The sequence below is a fragment of the Dipteris shenzhenensis genome, chromosome 18, assembly GCF_047967505.1.
Source record: "Dipteris shenzhenensis isolate YYH24624 ecotype China chromosome 18, Dip_SZ_1.0, whole genome shotgun sequence".
Classification (NCBI taxonomy): domain Eukaryota; kingdom Viridiplantae; phylum Streptophyta; class Polypodiopsida; order Gleicheniales; family Dipteridaceae; genus Dipteris; species Dipteris shenzhenensis.
The window spans coordinates 42260527-42285612 of NC_141613.1; the positions used below are offsets into that span (position 1 = coordinate 42260527).

Sequence of the window (25086 nt, forward strand, 5' to 3'; positions counted from 1 at the left end):
TTAGTATTTTATTTGGAATTTCATTTTCCCTTGTTTGGGATTACTTTGGGATTTATTAATTGGGATTTACTAAAACAAGCGCAGTGGTTGTTTGGGAATTACTAAAGGTTATATTTTGTGGGGTTGCAATTAATCCTAAACCAAGGAAAATGCATTTCCTTGCCAATGCCTACCTCCTCAGCCTTAACTATCATACAACTAACGTGTCTGACATATTCATCAATATAATGTGTGGGGAATCTATCGGTACATGGGTCTTCAAAGATGGCAAAGATCTCATTGGATTACATTGTCATGCATGTCAAGACGGCTTGATTTGACAGATTAGAATATGTGAACAATTAAGCTGGGATAGCAGGAGAGCAAACTAAGTTAAAAAACCCGACATGTCTCCAGTGAAGGAACAGAGATGGAAAGCCCCAAAAACAATGACATTTTTTTTGGCTGCTTGTCTTGAGCTTGATGAAGCCATTTCACAAGGGGTCCCTTGGCAACCCAAGATTGTCATAGATGAGATCGCTTGGAGGAGGAACTTAGAGTTCCTAAGAGTATCATTCACAAGATGGTCATATTGTAGGAGGAACTATGGCAAGGTCTTCGATATTATAAGAACCCACAGTTTGTGAAGTATGTTGCTGAAGGCTCCCACTGTGCGAAGTGTCGAGACCTTGTTCCAAAATCCTTGCGTAAATATAAATTCCTTCAAAGATCTCGGACCTGATCTCTTGGAATCTTGGATATATATTACTTGAGACTTTTTTAGGGGCTAACCACCCCTCTAATACAGTTTGCTTTTCAATAGAACTTGAGCTAAGTAGTAAATTTTCTTCTTTGAAAAAAAAAAAAAGTAAGTTATCTTTGTATTTATCCATCCTTAGATACGATGGTGGTCTCTTTTCGAAACGTAGAAGAGTAAAACTTGGTTGTATACTACCCAGATATATAACTTTGGGGGTTGACTATACATTTGGATTTTTTATATAACTTCAATTTTAAAGTAATAATTTGCCATTTATCCATGATAGTTTTATATAATAATTTTTTATATAACTTCAGTTTTATATCTTGTCTCTGCTGAAAGTTATGGGTCTCTATGTCTTATGATAGTTTGGAGAGTGTTTTGAGCTAAGTGTAAAGGTGTCTATGAAGGAGGTGCAATGTTTCCTCTTGGAACCTACCCATCCGACCCAATCAGCCCCTTCCGATCTTGGAACTTTCATAGATGAAATCAACTAACCTAAATTAACCTAACCAAACCAGCGTAACTACACCGAACACTCACTAAACTCGAACACAACTAACACTCAACTAACACATGTGCAAAGCTAATCAACACACAAAGAGGCACTTAACTCTCCATCCTCCCCACTAAACGCAGAGGCACTTAACTCTCCATCCTCCCCACTAAACGCATGCAATTCATCTTCCTCCCATCTCCCTCCCTCCATTCATGATATCTCACAACTCCAAAGCTCCATCCTTGATCTCTCGCATTCTTAATGTCTCATAGCTCCATCACTCCATCCTTGATCTCCCGCCATGTCCGACATTCCATCTTTCGTTCTTGTTCCTACAGATTCAACTCCTCCAGAAGCCACACCAACCTCCACTCCACGTGAAGCCCGAGCAACCATGGAACTCTAGCCTGACTCACAAAACCCCATCGATCGCGGACCAAAAGCAGAGCCAAACTCCGTCAAATGAGGACCTTAACGAGAAACACCTCCATTCTTGGAGATCGACACCAAAATCGCAAAGGAACTCGCATAAGGAGGTGAAAATAGAAGCATTATCAAAGATGACTAGGCATGACGCCAATCTGATCAGTGGCGCAAAGCAAAAGGCATGGACTATACAACGCCAATAGAGAAGATCGACCTCTGACAACTGAACGAGCTGCTCAAGCAATTCATCCTATAGATGATCAAACTCAATCGTAATCTCTATCCAGTATGAAGCCTAATGCTTCGGGAGAATTGTTAGGAAAGAAGAAGAAAGGTGAATCGCTACAATCGGCATTGCGAAGGTACCTTTCAATATCTGCAACAATCCTATCTTTACAAGCAGCCATTAACCACTCATGTTTTTTATGAATAGAACCGTCAGAGAAGATGGAAGCTCAAGGACTAGGACAAAATCCACAATCATCGAATTACAGGATGAAAGACTAATCTTCATTAATGTAGACTTCACAATCACGTCGCCTAGAGGCCTGCAAAGGAGATTCGCATTCTATTGCCTAGCTAGGTTCTTCATACGTAGAGGAACAGAACTTTACAAAGTCCAACGTGCAGACTTCCTCACCAGTCAAGACAGCATAGGAGAATTCCTTGACTACCTTGCCTTTCCAAACATGCAAAAGAAAATTCTTTACATGATAAAACAGACATGAATAAACAACATTGACTGGCTTTCTTTGAATGCAGGTATAACGAAAGGCTCTCTAAGAACCACAGCGTCAACATGACATACTACAAAGAGAAGACCTCCATTCACCGATAAGTATCCGTGAACCAGACGTGATTCTTAGTATGAAAAGAATCTCCCCCCCCAATCCTCCGACAACAAGACCAAAATCGAAATACATCTTCCTACAGCCTATCGCAAAGCCCCGTGGAGTGGTAAGTCCCAAATGACATCCACACATAGAATTTCAATCTTTTTTTTGTTACAATTTCTCAGTTCTCATCCTCATTTTACAGATATGGTGTAACAAAAATAGGGTCGAAAAGAAAACATTAGCTTCAATAGTCTCACGCATGCTGGAAAGCTGTGAACTTCAAATTGCAAACATGACTAACAAAAGTTTGTGGAGCACAGCAGTAAGCAGGCTCATGATGTGCAATGTTCCTCTCGAGGTAGACATGCTAGTTACAGGTCATAAAACACTAGACGCCTTTAGAAGATACGATCAAACAACAGACATGCAAGTACAAGTAGCGCAAGAAATACTATCAAATCCTTATGATGCTCAAGGAAAGGTCGGAGATTATGCATAGGTTCTGAAGGACAAAATGCAAGAATACACAACCAAAAGAGACACAATCACGCGCCTCCAAGGTACCTTAACAACACAAGCTACACAAACAACAACTACGAACAAGCGCAGATGAGCCACAGTTAGGACTTCAATTTCAATTACGAGTACAATTCCACAAATTGACATGTTTCATGCTCTAATTACAAATTCCCTTGTAGGACTTAGGCACAACTCCAATACTCACTCACCATTTGACAATTACTTCAGGAACAATTCCAATTGAAAGTTAGTCTATTGAATTTCATAAATGATTTGATAAATTTGAAAATCACAAAGACACAATGGCATACAACACCACTTGGCAGGAGACAAGACATATTAGAACGGGATAACATCACTAAAAGTGTCACTGTCCACAAGTGAAGGACTCGACAAGATACACTAGATCTTTGACAACTTGCACACAATTGATATGAAATTCATTGAAGAGTTTTGGCCACAAGCATTAAAGGCGCTAAACATAGAAAAATGCACGGATTATCACCAGATCAACCATTCTACAGCAACCAATCTTCAACAATTGTACCGCCAACATACTTGTAGTCGAAACCAGCAACCAGAAAAAATGACAAAGTTCCTATAGTCTACTTCCAAGTTTTCAGCATGCAACAGAAATCCCCAGAAAAAACATTATTGTCTCATGTTTTGTATTTTGTACATAACTTTTCATCAGATCTTTAGTAAAGTCTTCATCTTTGTAAATCTTTAGTCAATTTCGTTATCTAATACCAATGTAAATATCACGATAGAATACAAATGCAAAATTTATTATCTTCGTTGATGTCTCTAAATAACAATTGTGACAAAACACCTTTTTGCCTCTTCGATTTTATTGCCAAACGATTACACTCTATGTGATTTCGTGCTTTGGCAAACGATTCCGTGCTTTGGCAAATGATTCCATCACTTCGGCAAATGATTCCGTGCTTCGGCAAAACCATTTCCATCCATTCTTTTGTCGCTTTGGCAAACGATTCCGTCGCTTCTGAAACTCTTTTGGAAAACCCACATAGGTTAGGCCAAAATGACCATAGGTTACGTGAAAACAGCCATAGGCTAGGAAAACCTAACCACACTTAGGCTAGGTAACCCTCCCCGGGTGCTCCACGTTGGGGAAGGGTCCGCGGTCGGACTTTCCAATCAGGAAAGTCCTCCCACGGACCCTTCCCCAATACATCCGTGCTTTTGCATAATCTACAACTGCCCCCCCCAACCTCTCTGGTTCCTTGATTCTTGGCCACGTCCCGTCAGCCTTGCCACCCGAACTTCATTGCCTTCAATCCTCGCACGTCTCCTCCGAATGATGGACTCGCATGTCCCTCTTTCTTTAATTAATTTTTTGTTGCATTATGTTTACTTCCCCCCCCTTTCTTTGTTCGTTTATTATCCTCATTATAATTTCCTTCTTTGTCTTCCTTTTTTATCCTCATTCTTTGTTCTTCTTTGTTCATTGCCTCATTATAATTTCCTTTATAATTACCTTTTGCCCAAGCCCTCCCCCCCCTCTCCCCTTTCGCAATATTTATATCTAATTTAACCCTTCCCAATATGTATATCTAATTCCCCCTTTCTATACATTTATATCTAAACTTCCCCTTCTAATATTCCTCTTCTCAAATATTTATACCTAACCCCCCTGCTAGTCCCCCCCCCCCTCCCTCTCTATTTAGACATCTGCTCCCATTCCCCCCCTCCTCTCTCTCTATATATCTTTTCCGCTTTTTTTCTATTTTCTATTGTTTCTTTTTCCCTCCTCCTTCTCTACTTATATTATTTGCCCTTTATGGTCCCTTTACATTTCCCCTTCTAACCCCCTTATATTTTTCCCTTAAATTCACCTTCTAATCCCTCCCCCGCCTCCTCTTAAATTACCCTCTCAAAAAAAAAAATCTAATGCTAAGCTCATTTATATTTTAAATGTTCCCCCCCCTCCCTTTATTACCCTTCTATCTCTATCTTGTCTATACTTTTTCACCTCTCTTAAACCTTTGCACTGTCTCATTTAATTTCCCCCTTATATTTCTTTTCCTCTACATTCTTTAAAACCACGTTCTCTTAATTATTCCACCAACTAATTCCCCCTTCTTTACTTACACCTTCCTTCTACAAAATTGCCAAATTCACTCTCTATCATCCCTAAGCACAACACTCATACATGGTTACTCCAATTTACTTGATTTTCATAATATTAATGACTCGCTTGATAGGTTTGTGGTTATGAGTTATTTTTATTGTGACCCTGATAACAAGGGAGGCGTGTTTATAACACCTATCTTCCCAACTAAGGTCTAAGCGGGTTCTCACCACGTTTTTCTTATTGGTGGTAGGTATGCAGACTCTCCTCTTCAATAAAAGTGACGCTTGCCAGGACTTCTTCAAGCTCTTTTTTTTTTTGCAAATTTTTACAAAAACGTTTTATCCTTTCTCACCAAAACTCATGTACTTTTTATAAAAGTTAGTAGGTTTTTTACCTACTTGCTCAAACTTTTCCTTAATTCTATAAGTTTCTATCTCTTTTCCATTGTCCTCACTCTTTCGTCACTTCACTATAAAAAGGGGTTTTGTCTTGTCTTCCACACACATGTCCTTTCCCCTACAACTGCGGACGGTTGCACATAATCCCCTTAAGTTATTAAGGCCTTTTTTGGCTTCTTAACTCCTTTCATTAAGCTTGTTTTCCCTAAATTTTACATTAATCGTTTTACTAATCCTCTTCTTGTCTCTTTAGAAGTATTCTTGGGATGCTATACTCCAGTCCAAGTCTCTCAACAACCCACTCTCGACTCCTTCTCCCACCTCCCAAGCGGTACCTTCATGCTTTTAGCAACCCAAGTTCTTTTCATTTATTAGAACTCATGACCTCGAAGCCCTTTCAATAACTCTCCACTACTCATCAAAACTCTCTCCCTTGATGACTGGATCAAACTCCTTAAATGTACGCACAGCAAAAGTGATGGCACCGTCACTAGACTTGAAAGAGTTGCCTCAAACCTTGCCGCAGCTAGTTTATATTATCCTTGGGTTTTTAACTAAGGAGACATGATTAAAGCTCCTACGATGATCCTTGCCATTGCCATTCAATGGATTCTGAGCTGGGGAGCCGAGCTAGGGAGCCATGCATTCATAATAACCCTTACCTTAGTCCACCCATGTATGGATGTACGATTTTGTTTGAGCTAGTTTATATTATCCTTTGGGGATATGCTTAAAGCTCTCTGTGATGATCGTCCCCATTGCCATCCAATGTTTTCCCCAACTATTAGGGAGCCATGCATTCCCAATAACCCTTACCTTAGTGCACCCATGTATGGATGTAGGATTTTGTTTGAGCTAATTTATATTATCCTTGGGGGACATGCTTGAAGCTCTATATGATGATCATCCTCATTGCCATTAAAAGGATTCCTCAATGATCCTCCTAGTTGCATGGATTTCGAGCTACTGGGGCGACATGCATTCCCAATAACCCTTACCTTAGTGCACCCAATGTATGGATGTGGGATTTTGTTTTAGCTAGTTCATATTATCCTTGGTGGACATGCTTAAAGATCTCTCTAATGATCCTCCCCATTGCTATTGAATGGATTCCCTCATGATTCTCCCTATGCCATTCAATGGATTCACAATAACCCTCACCTCAGTGCACCTGTGTATGGATGCAGGATTTACTTTGTGCTAGTTTATGCTATCCGTCAATGGCTAGAGTCAGCAGAGGACAGATTTGGGCCATCCGATTCGTTAGCCTTCATAATTGTAATGCGTGTCAAACGGTGTAACTAGCTATTGATTGGCTAATAAAGGTAGTGCATCACGACAACTGTTAGATTGTTCTCCAATCAAGGGCTCACGGGTAGCGTTCAATTTTGAGCCTCAAAATCAACACCTCCATCCAACGGTCCACGAAACACCCACAACTGCCGCCTCCAAACCATTCCCTCAAAATACGCATCTCCCACAGTTGGCACCTCTAAACACAAAACACTTTTATCCCCGCCACCTTGTCTCGTTGCAAAACAAACTGACCAAAAACCGCCTAGTACCTCCCTTAGTTGGCGATCGGCTCCAAGAGCCGATTCTGGGGAGGAAACCAGAGGAACTGGCTAACAGTAGCCGAGGGAGAATGCTCAAAGCACTCTCTCTTATGATCCTCGAACGACCAATAATCACTTCACCTCAAATCAGCCGATCCTCTTACGCTCTATCTCCCCCGAAGGACCGATAGCCGCTTAACCTGATATCCTCCCGAGAATCAGCTCCTCCTGAGAACTGGCTCTCTCTCTCATGATCCTCTAAAGCTCTCCCCCCCAAACGACCGATAGCCGGTTAACCCAGTCAATGTTCAGACAGAAAACATTTTTTCCAACAAATCACAAAACTTGGGGTTTCAAATATTGAAGGTTTTTCCCAAAAATCTGCCGATTTTTTGGCTAAAATATAACTAAATTGCCTGAAATTTTGCAGATTTTACAAAATTGAGAAAATATTTTTTATGGGTGAAAATGAAAATGTTGGAGGTTCATTGTATATAGTTTGCAGGTTTTCTGAGAACACTGATTACCCGGTGTCCTCTCGGGAATGGGCTCCTCGATTGTATATAGTTTGCAGGTTTTTTGTGAACACTGAACCCGGGAATGGGCTCGTCGAGCGGATTGGGGCGGGGGGGGGCAGAGTTGGGGACATACTTGAAGCTCTCTGTGGAGGTGAACCTTCCCCTTGCCATTCAATGGATTCCCAGCTGTTGGGGAGCCACTGCTCCTTTGTTTGCAATCGTCCCCTGCTTCCAATTCAACTCCACCATTTCAGACCTTCATGCACCTTTTCATCTCTCTCCTGTATACCTCTTCTCAATCCTTGCACCTTTGCAGATTTTGCTCCCTTGCCGCTTTTGCCAAATTTCAAGCCGTTTTCCCTGTTTTGCAGCTCATTGCCATCCGTCGTTTCAGCACAGGAAACTCTTGATTGGACTTCCACGAACGGAATGCGTACGTACGTCAATCCTATCCTTGAAGAGGGTGGCAGGTTTGTCAATGCAAGGAAGAATTCTGTCGTGCAAACTGTGTAGAGCTGACGATACGGGGGGCTCGCTGGTGGAAGCAAATTGTAGTAAATTTTGTTTGTGGAATTCTTAGAATGGCACGCCCAAAAACCATACATTTTCACGTCCGCTTGAGCAACTGGGACACAATATGAGAAGGGATAGGGATGCATGTACATATCTTATTGGCAACGAAAAGCTCTATCCCTCCAGCTGCTGCGATTAAACGTGTAGTTTTGACTGCAGCTGCTGTTTTCTGCCAATTTCAAAGGCATTCCTTCGGAGGGGCCATGTCAAAGTGAGGTCTGCTGTTCATGTTCTGTGAAGAATCAATTGGAAGAGAAAGGCATGTGAAAGTGGTTGCAGCTTTTGTCGTTTTCACGTACAGGCAATAAAATTGCGGTATGCTGTTAATGACACATTGTTGTGATTTTGGTCTTTAGAAGTGGATCAAGAACGTGACGGTCCAAGTATTTCAGAACCTCAAAGCTTTGGAGTAACATTTGCCATTGCTCTTTTACTCTTCTATAAAAGTGAGCCTCACCCTGCCTCAATACTCTTCTGTAACTAATTGCGAAAGAACTTGATTTCGTAGGTTTTTTTTTTGTCGCTAAATGGACTTCCAGTTTCGGAGGGAGCTTTGCCATTTTGGTCTGTTTGTGATGGTACATGGGGATAAGGCAACGTATTATGTGCAGATAGTGCATAGTCCTTACCATGCGGCGTTATATATTGCATCGCTTTTGTATGCAAGAAATGCAAAACTAATTGACATCGCGGAGACTTTTAATACTCGTGGTTGTGCAAGGTCGTTAAGCTCCCGAAAGGCTTTTCAAAGATTGTAGCGAGAAGACACCTAAATACAAAGACTCAGCGGTAGTAGTAGATTACTATATGGCCTTCCTTTGGTCAAGTCGACTTTTCATGATAGGAATCTCACCACATCTGTAAGTTACGCTTGAAAGCTTCTTTGCTACTAGACTGAGAAAACGGGCAAGCATGGTTTCTACATAGGGAGAGGGGGTAGACAGATCTTTTCTTATAGAGTATTGTCACCGTATCAATTTGTATGAACCAGTTGAGTACCGCCCAGTAGTTGTTCCCATTGAGCTTCACTGAGCGAATGTAACATCCAAGTGCAAATTCTACTTTGCTATACAAATTTCCACAAGATCTACTGGTTATGAGCATAGATTTTGGAAAGCTCAAGCAGGACCATCAACATGAAGTGAACAATTGTGAAACACTATTTCACAGGTTAACAATTAAGCTTTGGTCTTGAGTACTGATAAGATCCTCATCACAACTGTGATTGGGAAGACCATCATGTGAGGCTGAGTCCTCGAATAATAGAAGGACCCTAGTTGGGAGAAAATGGCTCCCAGGGTCGAGTCTGTAGAGTCCCCTGTAGCATCTAACTCTAAACACGGTCCAAAACAGCAAACAGCAAAACAAAAGGATAATCCGCAGGCAACTCACCTCCCAGCCCAGAGCACGTGGGCTAGAGATCAGACTCCCACAAGTGCATGCCTATAGCTTTGGCGTCCCATACCACAAGAACCTATTCCCAAGGAACCTTCGGCACAGCATCTCGTGATCTGCCATGTCGATGATAGGAGTCTAGGCTCAAGATCTAGACTAGATCATCTAGTGGTATGTACACACTGAATCTAGCTCACAATAGCCTTGGCCACTGTTATACAAAAGGGCATTCGTTTTTATGGAAAGCATCCTTGGCTAAAATTAGCCAACCGGCCTTTGCTATTGTCTTCTGTCTATTCGGAAGTTTTTTACCCTCCTGCTGAACAAACATTGTGACTACAGCATGCGACCGAGTGCAACATTGATGCACAGGGAGAAAACATACCTTAGTTTTGCATTATACCATTGCCTAGTGCTGTAGCAAGCCAAGTAGCATAGAGCAAAGATTCTTCAGAAAAGACGAACACTTCATACATTGATAACAAGAAGAAGAAAAATAAGTACTCTAACTGTGATCATCTTGGACACTTTGCTGTGGGAATGCAAGGAGAAAAATGTGAATCAGGAAAAGGAGGATCAGCCCACAGAAGGAGAGCCAAAACCAAAGTTAGCTAATTTGATCAAGGAGGATTTTTTCTGGTGATGACACCCTTTAGCTTCAAGATTGGAAACATTGACCAAGGCATTACATTGCTCATGTCCGTTGTTAAGCAGTGGTCAAAATATCCAGATTCCTTTGTAAAGGTGAAGGATCCACTGAGAATGATGCCATTTGCCTAGGGAGGATGAGGATAAGGCCGCTATGAGATGAAGCGTGTGGCAGTTGGAAACACCGAATGTTGTATGAGCACAGAGTTTTGTAGTGATGCTGAATTGGTAGATACTTTAAGGGAGGTTATCATTTATGGGCTTGCCCTTCTCCTTTTCCTAGAAGCAGTAAGTGCCTTCTCGTCTTGCAAGCTCCCTCATATAGCTTCTTCCATGCCTTCTTCTAGAGCAACAAGGGACTAAGCTCCTTGAACGTGAGTGGCTTTGATCTCTCTCCGGATATGGGTCATCATCAACCCATGGTAGCTTCTTGGCAGTTTACTAAACATGAGCATGACAAACTGATTACTATCCACCTTCTGACTAACTATTGCCAGTTGATCATGCAGAACCTTTCATCTTCACCAAGTGAGTGTTCACAGGTTCACCCTCATCCATTGTCACAACTGATTATGGAGAATGACAATCCACGCTGAATTGTTGGTCTTAAACAAATCATGCAAGATGTCGAGGCCTTTGATAACAACACGGCTGGTTGGATATGTAAAAGCACTGAGTTTGCCACTGTCATCTCGATGATCATAGATAGTGCCTGAACATGCTTGAGAACCACTCCTTGCCATTTGCAGGATCTACATCCTTTATGACTTTGCCCCGCACGCTTACTTCTTTCCACCCCTGCTATTGATCTGCAATATTCCTTGTGCAACCAATAGCTCTAAAATTTCATCTTCCAAACCCATTCAACATATCTGTCTCACCGAAATTAGAAATCGGCATGTGGGACACCATTCTCGCACCATAAGAATTACTTCAAAGGGAATTTCAAACCACAAATTACACTAACTCTTTCTTGTCACATCTGAAGTCGTTCTTTTTTAGTTGTCAAAGCCGACGGGCTTGATAATCAAGGCTTTTCACCTCCTTGGCTTTGATACAATGTTGTAGAATCTAATCATATTCGAGGCGTAGCTCTAATACCATGTTAGAATACAAGATGTAGCTTTTTGATAGTGGAAGACTTTCCCAAACTAAAGCAACATCCACGTTCAAATATAATGACGTATGCACATGTGACAAACAACAAATATGTTGATTTGAAGGAGTATGTAAATCAAATAGGACAGGTGAGATTCCAAATATCTGTTGCACCAAAAGCCTTCAATGTGTATACAAACAGTGCACCTTTGCACAACCCACATGTAAATCAGCCTTCGACCAGCTGAATCTAGATCTATCCAGTAGATTTACAGGACATATTAGAAAGTGATTTCAGGCATGAAAGGTGCAAGGGAGCAAGGAAAGTGCAAACTTTTTAAGGAGAAAATGGATCAGGGCTGTCTTGGAGCTAATCATAATTTTCTTGGAGAGCAACCCAAATTCCAAGAAGTTAGGATCTTTGAAAAGCTTGATGATTTGTAAGGAGAGAGAATTGTGCAGTAATTTGGTTATTGAGAGGTTGCGAGGTAAGGAAGAGCTTACATGGAGAAGCAAGTGTGCAAGAGCAAGGTCAAGGGAGAAGGCTAGCCCAAAAGCAATAGAGTGGAAAGCTGTAGGGCGGTTACTCTATACAAAACCATGTAACATGTGCAATCAAGTACACATTTAAAATACCCCTATATTTAAAATCGTACATTTTTTGGTATAATTGTTTTCCCCTCTTCCAAATACATACCATAATTATATTAGATAAGTGTTTTGAAAACCCCCTCTGTAAATGTTCTATAAGTCCCCAAAAGTAAAAATTCCCCTTCCATTAACGTATCTACTATGTTATGTGTTGTACAGAGTGACCACGAATGCTATAGGGCTTAAAAGCAAGATAATCTAGTCAAGTCGTGCACATTGCTGACATGAGGCAATTGGGTTGGCTATGTAAATAAAGTAATATTGATTTACAGGTAAAGGTTAATTTAAGGGAGTCAAGTAAGAGAATTGACCAGCTTTCTAAGCTGTGTGTGTATACATATATATACATATATATCTATATACAGACATATATATGTATATGTATATGTATATATATAGATATATGTATATATATATATATATATATGTATATATGTATCTTGAGGACTAAGGAAACAAGCTTTTGTTCTTGTGTGGAATTCAGAATTAAAAATGTTACTAAAGCCTTAAAACGTTGTCTTTTAATTTTGCTTTTTGGTGGGTCATTTTTGTAGGGGAAATATCACCTTTATTGCCAGGTAGTTGTCGATATGTGCCAACTTGCAGTGAGTACTCTATACAAGCATATAAGAAGTATGGTGTTTTAAAGGGAACAATTTTGACTGCATGGAGATTGAGCAGATGCAATCCTTTGGGTATGTGTTCATGAGTGTTTTCATCTTTGTGAGGAAGAGTATAAAAAAAGCATGTACCAAATTTGAAGAATGATCTTATTGAGTGTACTTGAAGTTTGGTTTTTGGAAAACACACACACACACACACACTGTTGTCTACATTCTGGGTGGCCTATCTTGCTGCGCATAATCCAGCTCTGAGAGTTGTCTATCCTCTATTTACTTGTGCGCCCATTGGAGAGAGATATAGAAAGGGAACCTGGGGACCCATATGCTGCTGCAGGTGTAGCTAGAGGTTGCCCTATTCTCTGACATGGTATTAGAGCGAGATGTTCTACTGAAGATTTATGTTCCAGCTAGTGCAGAGAGGAATCCCTTGCTTGAGGGAATGCGAATCTTCAGTTAAATGTGGTGTCGTCAAGTTTGGTGCAGGATGCTGAATCTCAGTTAGTTTCCTTTATTTCCAATGCATTCACGTATCCTATCCCTAACTTCGGTGAGGGAGGCAAGCTGGATGGAACCAACGATCCTTTATGGTAGTTAAAGATACGGAACCACTTGGTGGCAAAGAAGATCTATAAGGCCACCAAGGCATGGAGCTGAATCCCGTAGGCTTGATTGATGCTATGGGCAAGATAATGATAGTTGCATATTCAGATGAGGAGTGGGAAGACAAGGATGTGGATGCACATTCCATAATCACTGGGACTAAGGTAGATTCTATGATTCCACACACCTAGCTAACAGCAGCAAAACCCATAGACATGATTTGATGCTAGGGATTATAGCAGATTGGTGATCCATGAGATCCAAGAGAAGACGTCCTTTGAAGCCTAGACTATCCTGTGGGAGACATACATGATACAAGATGCACAACTTTACAAGAGTGCTCAACCTCCAGAACACTGTTTACATGAGGATAGAGGAATGATTTATAGTGCAGGACCAAATCATTAAGTTCAAAGACATTAGAGACTGGTTGGCAGAGCGATTTTGTAAGGAGGATATGAATGTACTGGCAATGCTTTCGCTGAACATGCTTCCATGAATCATAATAGCATTTTAAACTGGTGTGACGAGTGCGGAACTATCAAAGGTGCAAACCTTTGAGACGATGGGGGCTACATTGTTTAAAGAGGAGGTGAGGGCAAAGATGTTTGATGAAGAAGATGACAAGGTCCTTGTTGCATCCAGCAAGGGCAAAGGCAAAGATAACCCCAACAAGGGCAAGTCCAAGGAGGACAAGGACTCTCAAATGCGGGAGAAGTTTTCAGTCAGTGTGGACAAGAAGGAAAATAAATGTTTCTATAATGATAAGCCAGGACATTTGCAAGAAACTGCAAGATGGATCAGAAGAAGAGAAAGGAGGATGAGCCCCAGGAAGAGGAGTTGACATCAGAGTAGGCACATCTCTTGGTACCTAAAAAACTCTACGTTGTGATTGCACATTTGCAGACAGTGATGCTATCAAGTATATGATCATCAAGATCAAGTGGACCTTTGAGCCTCATATCCAGATTGAATAGTGACTATTGGGGATAGCCCGAGCTGCATAGTCAGTGGTTTAGCAACATGCCAGTCGTTACTAGTTTGGTGTTGATGAGCATGAGGCAGATCCCTTGGGATTGAGCTATGATGGGCTTGGGCAGATCGTCTGTCGCAATGCTTCAGAGTTACAACAGGTAGATGGAATTTGTGTCAAGAGAACAGGGCAGCAAACCCCTATATATCCCTGCAGTAGAATTTCTTACCCCAAGGATCCTCACTACTCTCAGATTTCACTTACAACTTGTGCACGCAAGTATACACAACGCACACACTCAGGACCGGAATATACAGAGAAGATAGTGCAAGACATAATGTATAAGCATGCTCCACGTAGGCAGCCAAGGTGCTGCTGTGTACCTTAGCCACACAAGATGCAAAACTGAGCTTAAGGAAACTGCCAAAATCTGCTTCTAACTCTGTTGGTACTCCCTCTCTGCATTTCTTCAGACATTTCTGTAGATGGGTTGGGGAATGGATCCCAATGGAACCTTTCTATAGATGAGGGTGCAAAGACGATGACTGGCTCAGATGGGCCAACTAGATTCCTGGCCTGCCACTGGCTGCCCATTTGAGCTGTGTCAGAGATTGACTTTGAATGAAACTCACTTTCTAGACCAAGCCAAACCAACATGCTCAGCAGAAAATATACCAGATCACACACTGATCTAGATTCCACTCAGTGTATGCACACAAGCATGTATAAATCCCATGCACAGATCTGGAAATGAAAAAGGAGATCAGGGAGTAGTAGAAGAGTAAAGCGAAGTTGCCTGAGGGAAAGCGGATAGCAAGGAAGGTACAGGGAGGGGGTACGCATTTGCAAGAGAGAGCAACTAGACTGCTTAGAACTGATCTTAAACTCCTTATAAATCTTGAGTGAAAGCAGAAAGCTTCAAAAAGCTGAAAGCACAAAAAGAAGCTGAAAAAAGTTGAAAAATCGTCTTCTAATATCTTATTTTCTAATTGAAATATTTGATTAGGTTAGAATAGTCTTTAGGAGTTATCTTAATCCTTTATTTGAGTCTCTTAAAAATTTTGTCCCATGACCCATCTACCCATACACACAATTAATTAAATTAATAGGCCTAGAACAAATGCACATCTTAGATTTGCTAGGCTCATAACTTAGACCTAGGCAGTTCAAAATTTATCCAAACTGAAGCCATCCTTTAGACCTCAACGTGCTCTATGGAATGTGTATGTGAGTGATCAAGGTGCTAGACCTAACACTCAAAGATTAGGGAATCTGAAGATCACATCCGCCCTACGGTCAAATACTACGTGATCTTGATCCGTCATCATTGAGCTAATCATCATTGTCCAACACACAAAGGCTCATCCCAAAGCTTGTCTGAATGATTCGAGAATAAACCCTGGGTACTAGAGACCCATCGGGTGCTAGAACCATCATGGATGTGTGAAGCATCATCAACCTCGTATGGCATGTTGATAACTTAATTATAGGTAAGGGTGATCCAGTAGGAAATAGTCAAACGACTCGAACTTCACTGATGTGAAGTCCACCTCATGCACTAGGTTCCAGCATCCTCTCACTAGATGTGACTATCATGAATCCATCACCATACTGTAATGTAAACAAGACTGTACTGAAGATGGCAAAAGTAAATCGGCTACCATAGTGAAGCTGGTAAAGTCATACTAAAGATGACAAATCACACTGAAGGTGATAGATCACTCTGAAGGTGATAGAGTTACATTGGAGGTGACATAAACATGCTGAAGGTGTCATGGACACACTGAAGCTATCATGTGCTAGCACTATAAATAATGTGGTCATCATGCTAAAGGTGACAGAAGCTATATTAAAGATAGCATCCATGGTGTTTAGCCATGAGAATAGCTCTTAACTGTGAATAACCATGCGTGCAGAATTTGTAGTTGATAACTGGTCGGAGTGTGATGTCTTGTCGAAGAACTCATACAAAGAAAACTCACATGTGTGCTTTTCACCTCTTGAGTGCTGATATGGGTGTGTGGATTTGCATGTGTGAGAGCATATGTTTTAGACTATGGTCTACACCCACTTTTGGGTGTTGATGACATCATCAGGGATGTCATAGTAGTTAGTCCTTGCTATGCGTGATGGAGTTTATGGCTTTCTACCTTATGAGTGACTATCATGAGCTTGAAACTACACACTGTGTTGTATTTTTAGAGGATGAGGTTGGGCATATTCTTGGATTCATCTAGATATATTTGTGGTCAGTAAACATGTGATCATAATAAATGAAAATACGATATCAATAATGATCTAGGAATGTAGGTGAGAAAGCTGTAGGTAAGTTACAGCTCCAGTGTCTTGCATTGCCTTTCAGGAGTGGATGCGGTAACCAAACCTCTGAAGCTCCTAGGAAGTATCTTCAAAACAACCAATGCTACATTAATTTGTGGAGCTTTTGACCTACAACTATAAGGTGATCCTTGATAACCTCTACTGTTATTACATGTCCATTTACTAGACCTTCTTTCTCTATCCTTATTGTAAACAATTGATTTTGTAGTGTCAGAACTATTCCATTGTCCTTTGTCTCATACAAGTTTTTCAAGATAATTCAAGCCTCATTTGAAGTATCCACCAACTAGATCTATGAAATCACTCAGTCTGTTGTTGTACCAATGCCTTTGTGTCCTCCTCTGATTCTTCCATCTTAATTAGGTTAGATGTTCCACCAGCTCTTTTGTGGAATCTTTCTGATCTCAAGGCTTAAGCTCTACACATGTGGCTACCCCCCACTTATTGTCATTAAGGAAGAGCTAACTGTGTGATGATGGTAGCAAACTTAATTTTCATTTGTTCTTGTAGTTTAGTGACTTTAGTTTACAATGGTTTCTGGGCAACAATGAAAAGCAATAACTTGACATATTAATTATTTATAACTTCATCACAATGCTTTCAATGATGCATAAGATGAGCCGTCTTGAGGAAGTAAACTCCATATGCCCATAAGGTGATGTTTTAAGCCTACAAACTTATATATATATACCTTTGTAAGAATACAATATATCCAATCATTACAAATTTAGAATTTTTGTTGTTCTAAAGTCCAAAATTTACATAGAAAATAAAAGAGAAAACTAAAGAGAAAAAAAAGAGGTAATTAAAGTTTTTTGAAAAACAAAATGAACACATACTTAGCAAGCAAAGCAACACTTATGTCGTCATCGGTGCCAAACCATAAGCAGCTATATTGGGTTTCTAAAGACCCACGGAGTCTCTTGGGTAAACCCTGTGCTTACTAGAGTAATGATCAAGTGGATACAACTTTTGAAGTGTTTTCTTGATTTGGCTATCTAACTAGTGTTCTCAGTGAAGGATTCTTTCTTGGTTACTCTCAGGTGGATCGGGATTTGATCCTCCACGATGGTTTGGGGAGAGCAAACCACCTTTGCACTAGTGAATGGTCTTTTCTTTATCTTGTGTATGGAATCTTATTTTGAAGAGCATGATCATATGCAATGTCTATGAATACAACCATGTAAAGGGGAGCATTGAATGCAAACTAATATATGATTGTGCGATTGATATTCAATTAACATGCGCAAGCTCTTGTGAAACCTGATAGTACCAACTAGTTGATGTTTTTAAAAGGTACGTATTATTTGGAGAGTGCATCCTTTGCACAATCTTCAGTTATGTTATGACATTTTGTTTATGAAATATATTTGGATGTGTTATTCTCATTGGCTATGTTTGCATCAGAGTAGATTGCTCTATTTTTCGTATTTGACCCGTCCATCATGACACTTTCATTATTTGAAGGCTTTGACAAAATAGCGCTTGGAAAATGTTTGATTTTCGTGCTACTTTGATTTCAAAGAGGAGAATTCTTAATTGATGAACATGAGGTTCTTGATTGTGGCATCATCAGTAAATAAAAAATGCAAAAGTTCCAAGTAATGAGATTCAACATCTAGACTACCACCATATTCTATTTTTTAAACTGATTAGAAAGTTGGCCATTAAGTATAGTTAATTGACCTTAATATTAAGCTTGAGCACACATGTTGTGTGTGCACATGTGCATGTGTATTCGTTCCTAATACTGTGCACTTTGGAGTGTAGAGGTTTCAATCCACCAATAAGAGATGTAAATTGAAACGTTCTCGAAACTAACAAAAATGGGCAAATGCCTTATTAGCTTATGCATCCTTCTGAGTCTCCTCCTTCCACACATGCAAGAGTGTGTGCACAATGTACATACACACACACACACACACATGTACAATGTGCACACACAAACATCCATCACCATACATGCACATGCACATGCACTTGTTCATGCATGCACATGCACTTACACATGGAAATGGCCATTACATGGGAAGATTGATAAACTTCTTTTGTGCATGCGTGTGATTCCTACCCTAAAGTGCTTGTTTGGAAATTTTACTTAACATATTTTTTGATTTTATGGATAGTTTTGCTAATATGGAATGAGCCTCTGATAGCCCCGTTACAAAACTATAAGGGTGACCTACCCAAGGCAAAAAGGCAATATCAAAGTCAAGGTGATCGAAAGGAGGAAACAACTCTTGAGAAAGAGTCCGTCAACTCTTTGAATCAAGAGAAGGAAGAACTCAAATCCCTCTTCTATAATCAAGATAGCAAAAAATCAAAGTGCTCACCGTGATTAAAGCATGTAGAGTTGTGAAGTAGCAATAGGAATGATGTAAAATGATTGCATACTAGATGTGCTTAGTGTTATTGAAGTAGTGATGGTAGTTGTACATTTTTTGGCCCTCCTGAAAAGAACTTTACTTTAGGCATCACGAGGACTCAATTGGGACAACAAAAATAAAGCAGCGATTGCGATCATTAATGACCTATGAGGCAAGATCTATCGATGTATCAAGCCAAATTTATATATTAAATACACTAAATGGAGAAATCGATGAACTAAGAAAACATGAGGATAGAGAGAGCCAAGCTATTTTGAGCTTAATCTTGTCCAAGATAATATAATTCCCACCATTACGGACACCAAGTACAATGCAAATTTGTCTAGATGAGGGGTGGAGAAGATGTTGATGTCGAATCACGTAGTATAGGCAAAGAGGATCCAAAAGTAGGTAAGCAAGTGAATTCTGAAGGCAAAGAATTCTATGAACAATTTAAGGAGCTTAAGGTGACACTAGATTTGGCGGCTCCTTTTGCAAATACTTGGCTACCACACAAAAGTAGCTACATAGCCATAGTTCAAATCACAAAGGCTCCGTTTTTAGATGATGTCATGCTAGATACCTTAATCAAAAATAGAACATTAATAATCAAGGGGTGATCATAGATGAGATGTTAATATCATTTTTAAAGACATGATGAAAGAATTATAACTCAAACAACGAAAGACATCACCTTTATGATTGATCATTTCTTTTCATGCCTGATGTATGCTGAAGGATGTGTGCATTTGTGTAGTTGGGAACTTGTTATATGGTGAGCTTGATTGGCATATGTCCCTTAAGGAACTCACATAGGTTCAAGAGGGAAGTGGGCTTATTATGGAGGAGACATGCATGCAAGTTCATTAACTCAAAAGGTATTGAGGAGGTAGTGTCTAATCCAATGTGCAACTTAACTCTAGGTACCAAAGAGAAATCTTGCACACTTTGAGCTAGCCAAAGTCTACCTATCAAGTTCTTAAAACAAATCTTGGGTAATGTTCCTTCAGTATTGTGATGTAGGCCTTCATTGAATTGGGAGGAATTATTGTCATTATTTGCCTATTTGTTACTTTTGGAGTCCCCCTTTATAGTCAAAGCAATCCAAGTATGCAACAATTGTATTGTACTCACCCAAACTAGCCTAAACAATTGAAGGAGAGTTGATTAGCTACTACAAGTAGGAATCATTGTGTTAAGGATATATTAAATTGGTCAAGTTCCCATATTGGTACATTATAGAAAGTTGAATGCACAAATTTTTGCCAATACCATTTATAATAGCATAGTGGCTATTATTGGGGCATAAGATCTCTCACCTTATGGATGGATATAGCAACTACAATCGTATCTCTAAAGAAGGCTAGCAAAAGATGGATTTTACCATAGAATGGGGAATCTATGAATGTAGAGTTATGTCATTGGATAAAGAATGAACCCTCACCATTCTAAAGGTTTATGGTGGCCTCATCATCTCACTAAATTCATGGAAATATTCTTACATTATTTTGTCATATATCTTAAGAAATGCTCATCTAACATGCCTAGACAAAGTTTCTAAAGTTTTTGAGTTACATTGTATATTAGTAAACGTTGTCATGTGCCTTGCTAAATATTATGGTGTAGATGTGCCCATGGCTGAGAAAAATCAGCATCTCCCTCATAGAAATCCTTGAGGGCTGTTAGCTCATCATGATAGGGGACTGAAATATTATGAAGTTGTGGTCTACGAGAGAGGGCGTCCACCACTACATTCTCTTTTCCAGGAGTGTATTGGATCTGAAAATGAAATGATTGCAAAAAAGTAGACCACTTCATATGTCTCTCCCTAATCAGTGGTTGAGTTAGAAAATATTTGAGACTTTCATGATCGGTCTTTACTATAAGATAGTGTCTCCACAACTTTACAGCATGAATAATAGCCATGAGTTCTTTTTCTTAGATGTCATAGTGAAGCTCAACATCCCTTAAGCCATCGGCTTTCAAAGACCACTGCATGACCATCATGGGTAAGAGAAGCCCCAAGGCAATCGCCACTAGCATCAACTACTGCTACTAGAAAAGGTTTCCTTAAATCACAAATGATAAGTACATGACCTGTAGTTCAGGGCAACCTTTAGAGCATAAAAGGAGTCCTTTTCTTTTTGGGTCCATCTAAACTTTAGATTTTTCTTAGTGAGGTCATGTAGAGGGGTTGCAATTTCAGCAAAGTGCCAAATGAACCTTCGGTAATATGAGCATAGGCCCGAAAAGGACCTTACCTCATGAGCATTCCTTAGGTCGAGCCATTCTACAATGGTCTATATCTTGGCCGAGTCCACACAGACACCTTCACGTGAGATGATGCGGCCAAGATAGTGGATCTCAGGAAGAAAGAACTCTTCAAAGGCCACTGCATGACCATCGTGGGTAAGAGAAGCCCCAAGGCAATCACCACTAGCATCAACTACTGCTACTAGAAAAGGTTTCCTTAAATCAAGAATGATAAGTACATGAGCTGTAGTTCAGGGCAACCTTAAGAGCATAAAAGGAGTCCTTTTCTTTTTGGGTCCATCTAAACTTTAGATTTTTCTTAGTGAGGTCATGTAGAGGGACTGCAATTTCAGAAAAGTGCCAAATGAACCTTCGGTAATATGAGCATAGGCTCGAAAAGGACCTTACCTCATGAGCATTCCTTAGGTCGAGCCATTCTCTACAATGGTCTATATCTCGGCTGGGTCCACACGGACACCTTCACATGAGATGATGCAGCCAAGATAGTGCAGGAAGAAAGATCTCTTTCTTCTTCTCATTGATGTGAAGAGAATTTTCAGCTAAGACTTGGAATACAATCTTTAAATGATTTTCTAACTGATGTGAAGAGCATTTTTAGCTAAGACTTGGAATACAATCTTTAAAAATCATTTAAAGATTGTATTCCAAGTCTTTAGCTGAAAATGCTCTTCACATCAATGAGAAGAAGAGAGAGTTCTTTCTTCCTGAGATCCACTATCTTGGCCGCATCATCTCACGTGAAGGTGTTCGTGTGGACCCAGCCAAGATATAGACCATTGTAGAATGGCTCGACTTAAGGAATGCTCATGAGGTGTCATTTTCAGGCCTATGCTCATATTACCGAAGGTTCATTTGGCACTTTGCTGAAATTGCAGCCCCTCTACATGACCTCACTAAGAAAAATCTAAAGTTTAGATGGACCCAAAAAGAAAAGGACCTCTTTTATGCTCTAAAGGTTGCCCTGAACTACAGCTCATGTACTTATCATTCTTGATTTAAGGAAACCTTTTCTACTATTGTGGTAAAATGGGTCATATGGCTAAAGATTGCTACAAAAAGCAGAATGACATTATGAATGGAAAATTGGAGCAAGGCAATTATGCATCTTTTAGTAGACAGGGTGATGACAGAAATGAGCGTTTATGGTGCAGCACATGACCGATTCTGTGACAAGTGCAGAAGAAAGAAATGATGTGTGGTATGTTGACTTAGGTGCATCAAACCACATGACAGGTCATGCAGAATGGATGCAGGATGCAAGGAAAATGGAAAGACCAGGATTTGTGGAGACTGGTGATGATACTGCACATTCTATTGTGCAGATTGGTAAAATTCCTTTATCTATGCAAGATGGGAAAAAGGAATACCTATCTGATGTATTTCATGTCCCAAATATCACCAAGAACCTGGTTTCTGTTGGTCAAATGGTTGAGCAGGGCTTGCAGGTCAGATTTAATCCTCGTGGATGCTTTGTTGAGGATATGAAAAATAACGGTCGCTTGATAGTAAAAGGAAAGAAGAAGGGCGGGATGTTTACGTTAGATGCGGACATGCCTGAATTGAGTGCAACAATGTTTGCACATGGGACCGGTGTAGTTGCAGATATTGATATCTGGCATAAACGCATTGGTCATGTTAATGTACAGCGACTTAAATCAATGCAGGCCCAAAACATTGTTGCAAAATTGCCTAAATTCAAGGTTGCAGAAATGCATGTTATATGAAGCCAATCAATTTGGAAAACAGGTAAGGAAACCATTTCCTAGACATGTTCAAGAGAGTAAGAAGCCATTGGAATTAATCCACTCTGATGTGTGGACTACTAAAGCTGCATCTATTGGAGGTTGTCATTATTTTATCACTTTTATTGATGACTACAGCAGAAAAGTTTGGGTGTATTTTATGAAAAAGAAAAGTGAAGTATTTGGGCATTTCAAAGCTTTTAAAGCTATGGTTGAAAAAGAAACAGGCTTGCAAATAAAATGCCTAAGGTCAGATGGAGGGGGAGAGTACCTCTCAAATGAGTTTGCAAGGTTCTTGCAAGAGCATGGCATAAAGCAGCAATATTCATGCAGTCATACCCCACAGCAAAATGGACTTGCAGAAAGGAAAAACAGGCATATTGCAGAGGTATCTCGAGCCATCCTAAATGAAAATAACCTACCAGATTATTATTGGACTGAAGCAGTTGCTACAGCAGTTTACATAATGAACAGGACTCCCACTGCAGCAATACATGGCATGACACCACAGGAGATGTATACTGGTAGGAAACCAGATATTTCTCATTTGAAAATTTTTTGTTGCATTGCCTATGTTCATGTGCCAGATGAGTTGAGGTCCAAGTTGTATCCAAAAGCTGAGAAGTGCATCTTTATTGGTTATTCTCTGTAGCAGAAAGGGTATAGATGCTATAACCCTTCTACTCGTAAGTTAATAGTGAGCAAAGATATTGTTTTTGATGACATGAGCAGCTAGTATAAACCAGTAAATGTGATTGATGATGTAGATGCACAAAATGGTAATGCTGCATAGAATTCACAGCAGCAATCACAAAATATTAGTGGACCTGCAGTGTCCTCTAGTAGTGGTTCACATACTTCGCCATGGACAAGCAAATTGAGATCAGAAGAATCTCCTCAAAGCAATGCAGATAGTGGTATGCAGGTATCACGAAAAGGAAAAGAGAAGGTAGATCAACCCATGTTTGATGTGAATGCAGGTCACTCTTATGTGGATGGTGAATCCAGTGGCTCAGAACAGAGCATTGATGATGAGTTGGGTATTCCTTCTGTTGTTACACCTAGAGTAAGGAAGACTAGGGATGTTTTGAGAGCACCTGGAAGTGAGCCTACTTTGCACAGGTCTACCAGAGCTAGGTATCCTGTGGATAGGTTGAAATATGATGGATTTACAGCCACTCACTATGCCTATATGGTCAAAGTGATACAAAAACCAGAACCCACTTCTTTTGAGCAAGCCATGGGAAAAGAAAAATGGGAGAAAGCCATGGATGAAGAAATGGATGCCTTGGAAGCAAATGCTACATGGGAATTGGTGCCTTTGCCTAAAGACAAGAATGCAATTGGCTGTAAGTGGGTTCATAAGGTGAAGCACAATGCAGATGGTTCTGTGAATAGGTACAAGGCAAGATTAGTTGTCAAGGGGTATGCACAGACATATGGCATTGATTATGAAGAAACATTCAGTCCGGTTGCAAGGATGGCAACTGTAAGAGTAGTCATTGCTATGGCTACATCAAAGGGATGGTCTTTACATGAGATGGATGTAAAGAATGCCTTCTTGCATGGTGATTTGCAAGAAGAGGTCTTTATGGAGCAGCCACCAAGATATAATCATGCTATTCATCTTGAGTTTGTCTGCAGGTTGAAGAAAGCCTTGTATGGCTTGAAGCAAGCACCTAAAGCATGGTCTGACAAGATAGGACAGTATCTTGTCACTATTGGCTTTCAAATTTCCAAGGCAGATTTCTCACTTTGAGAAAAACAGAGAAAGGTATTATGCTGCTTGTCATTTATGTTGATGATTCGATCATCACAGGTGATAGTGATGAAGATATCCTTCATGTGAAAATGCTATTGAAGCAGAAGTTTGAGATGAAGGATTTGGGAGAGCTGCGTTATTTCTTGAGCATTGAGGTGATTAGATCACCAAGTGGGATACGGCTCTTGCAGAGACAGTATGGATTGGACATGCTGTCCAAATATGGGATGACAGGCTGTAAGCCTATTTCAGTTCCTTTGGAGCAGAATGTGATGCAGGTGAGCTTTTGGAAGACCCTACTATGTACAGGCGCATAGTAGGAAGTTTGATTTATATGACTATTACCAGGCTAGATTTGAGCTATGCTGTTGGATTGGTAAGTCAATTTATGCAGGCTCCAAGGAAACCGCATTTGGATGCGGCTAGACACATACTCAGGTATGTGAAGTCCA

The 25086-nt window shown here is 40.2% G+C and overlaps 1 protein-coding gene across 3 annotated transcripts; it reads left to right on the forward strand.

Annotated features, from left to right (window-relative positions):
* Nucleotides 1-7698: 7698 nt before the first annotated feature.
* Nucleotides 7699-17834, forward strand: LOC147891250 (membrane protein insertion efficiency factor). 3 transcript variants are annotated; one of them, XM_087389700.1, is made up of 6 exons: nt 7699-7872; nt 7961-8022; nt 8322-8421; nt 8522-8608; nt 12509-12649; nt 17534-17834. In XM_087389700.1, the coding sequence occupies exons 1-6, from the start codon at nt 7764-7766 to the stop codon at nt 17590-17592; spliced, it is 558 nt and encodes a 185-aa protein (XP_087245826.1). In that variant the 5' UTR covers nt 7699-7763; the 3' UTR covers nt 17593-17834. The 3 variants fall into 3 exon arrangements, with proteins under 3 accessions (XP_087245826.1, XP_087245827.1, XP_087245825.1); XM_087389701.1 differs by having other exon boundaries at nt 7701-7872; nt 8519-8608; nt 12509-12559; XM_087389699.1 differs by having other exon boundaries at nt 7704-7872; nt 8519-8608; nt 17534-17828.
* Nucleotides 17835-25086: the final 7252 nt, after the last annotated feature.

What these genes read in the sequence shown, in the direction of transcription:
- LOC147891250 (XM_087389699.1), top strand. Translation starts at nt 7,764, where the DNA reads ATGGATTCCCAGCTGTTGGGGAGCCACTGCTCCTTTGTTTGCAATCGT. An exon ending in GAATCAATTGGAAGAGAAAG is followed by an intron (nt 8,422 to 8,518) that starts GCATGTGAAAGT and finishes TTTGGTCTTTAG; the next exon opens with AAGTGGATCAAGAACGTGAC. An exon ending in TCTTTTACTCTTCTATAAAA is followed by an intron (nt 8,609 to 12,508) that starts GTGAGCCTCACC and finishes TCATTTTTGTAG; the next exon opens with GGGAAATATCACCTTTATTG.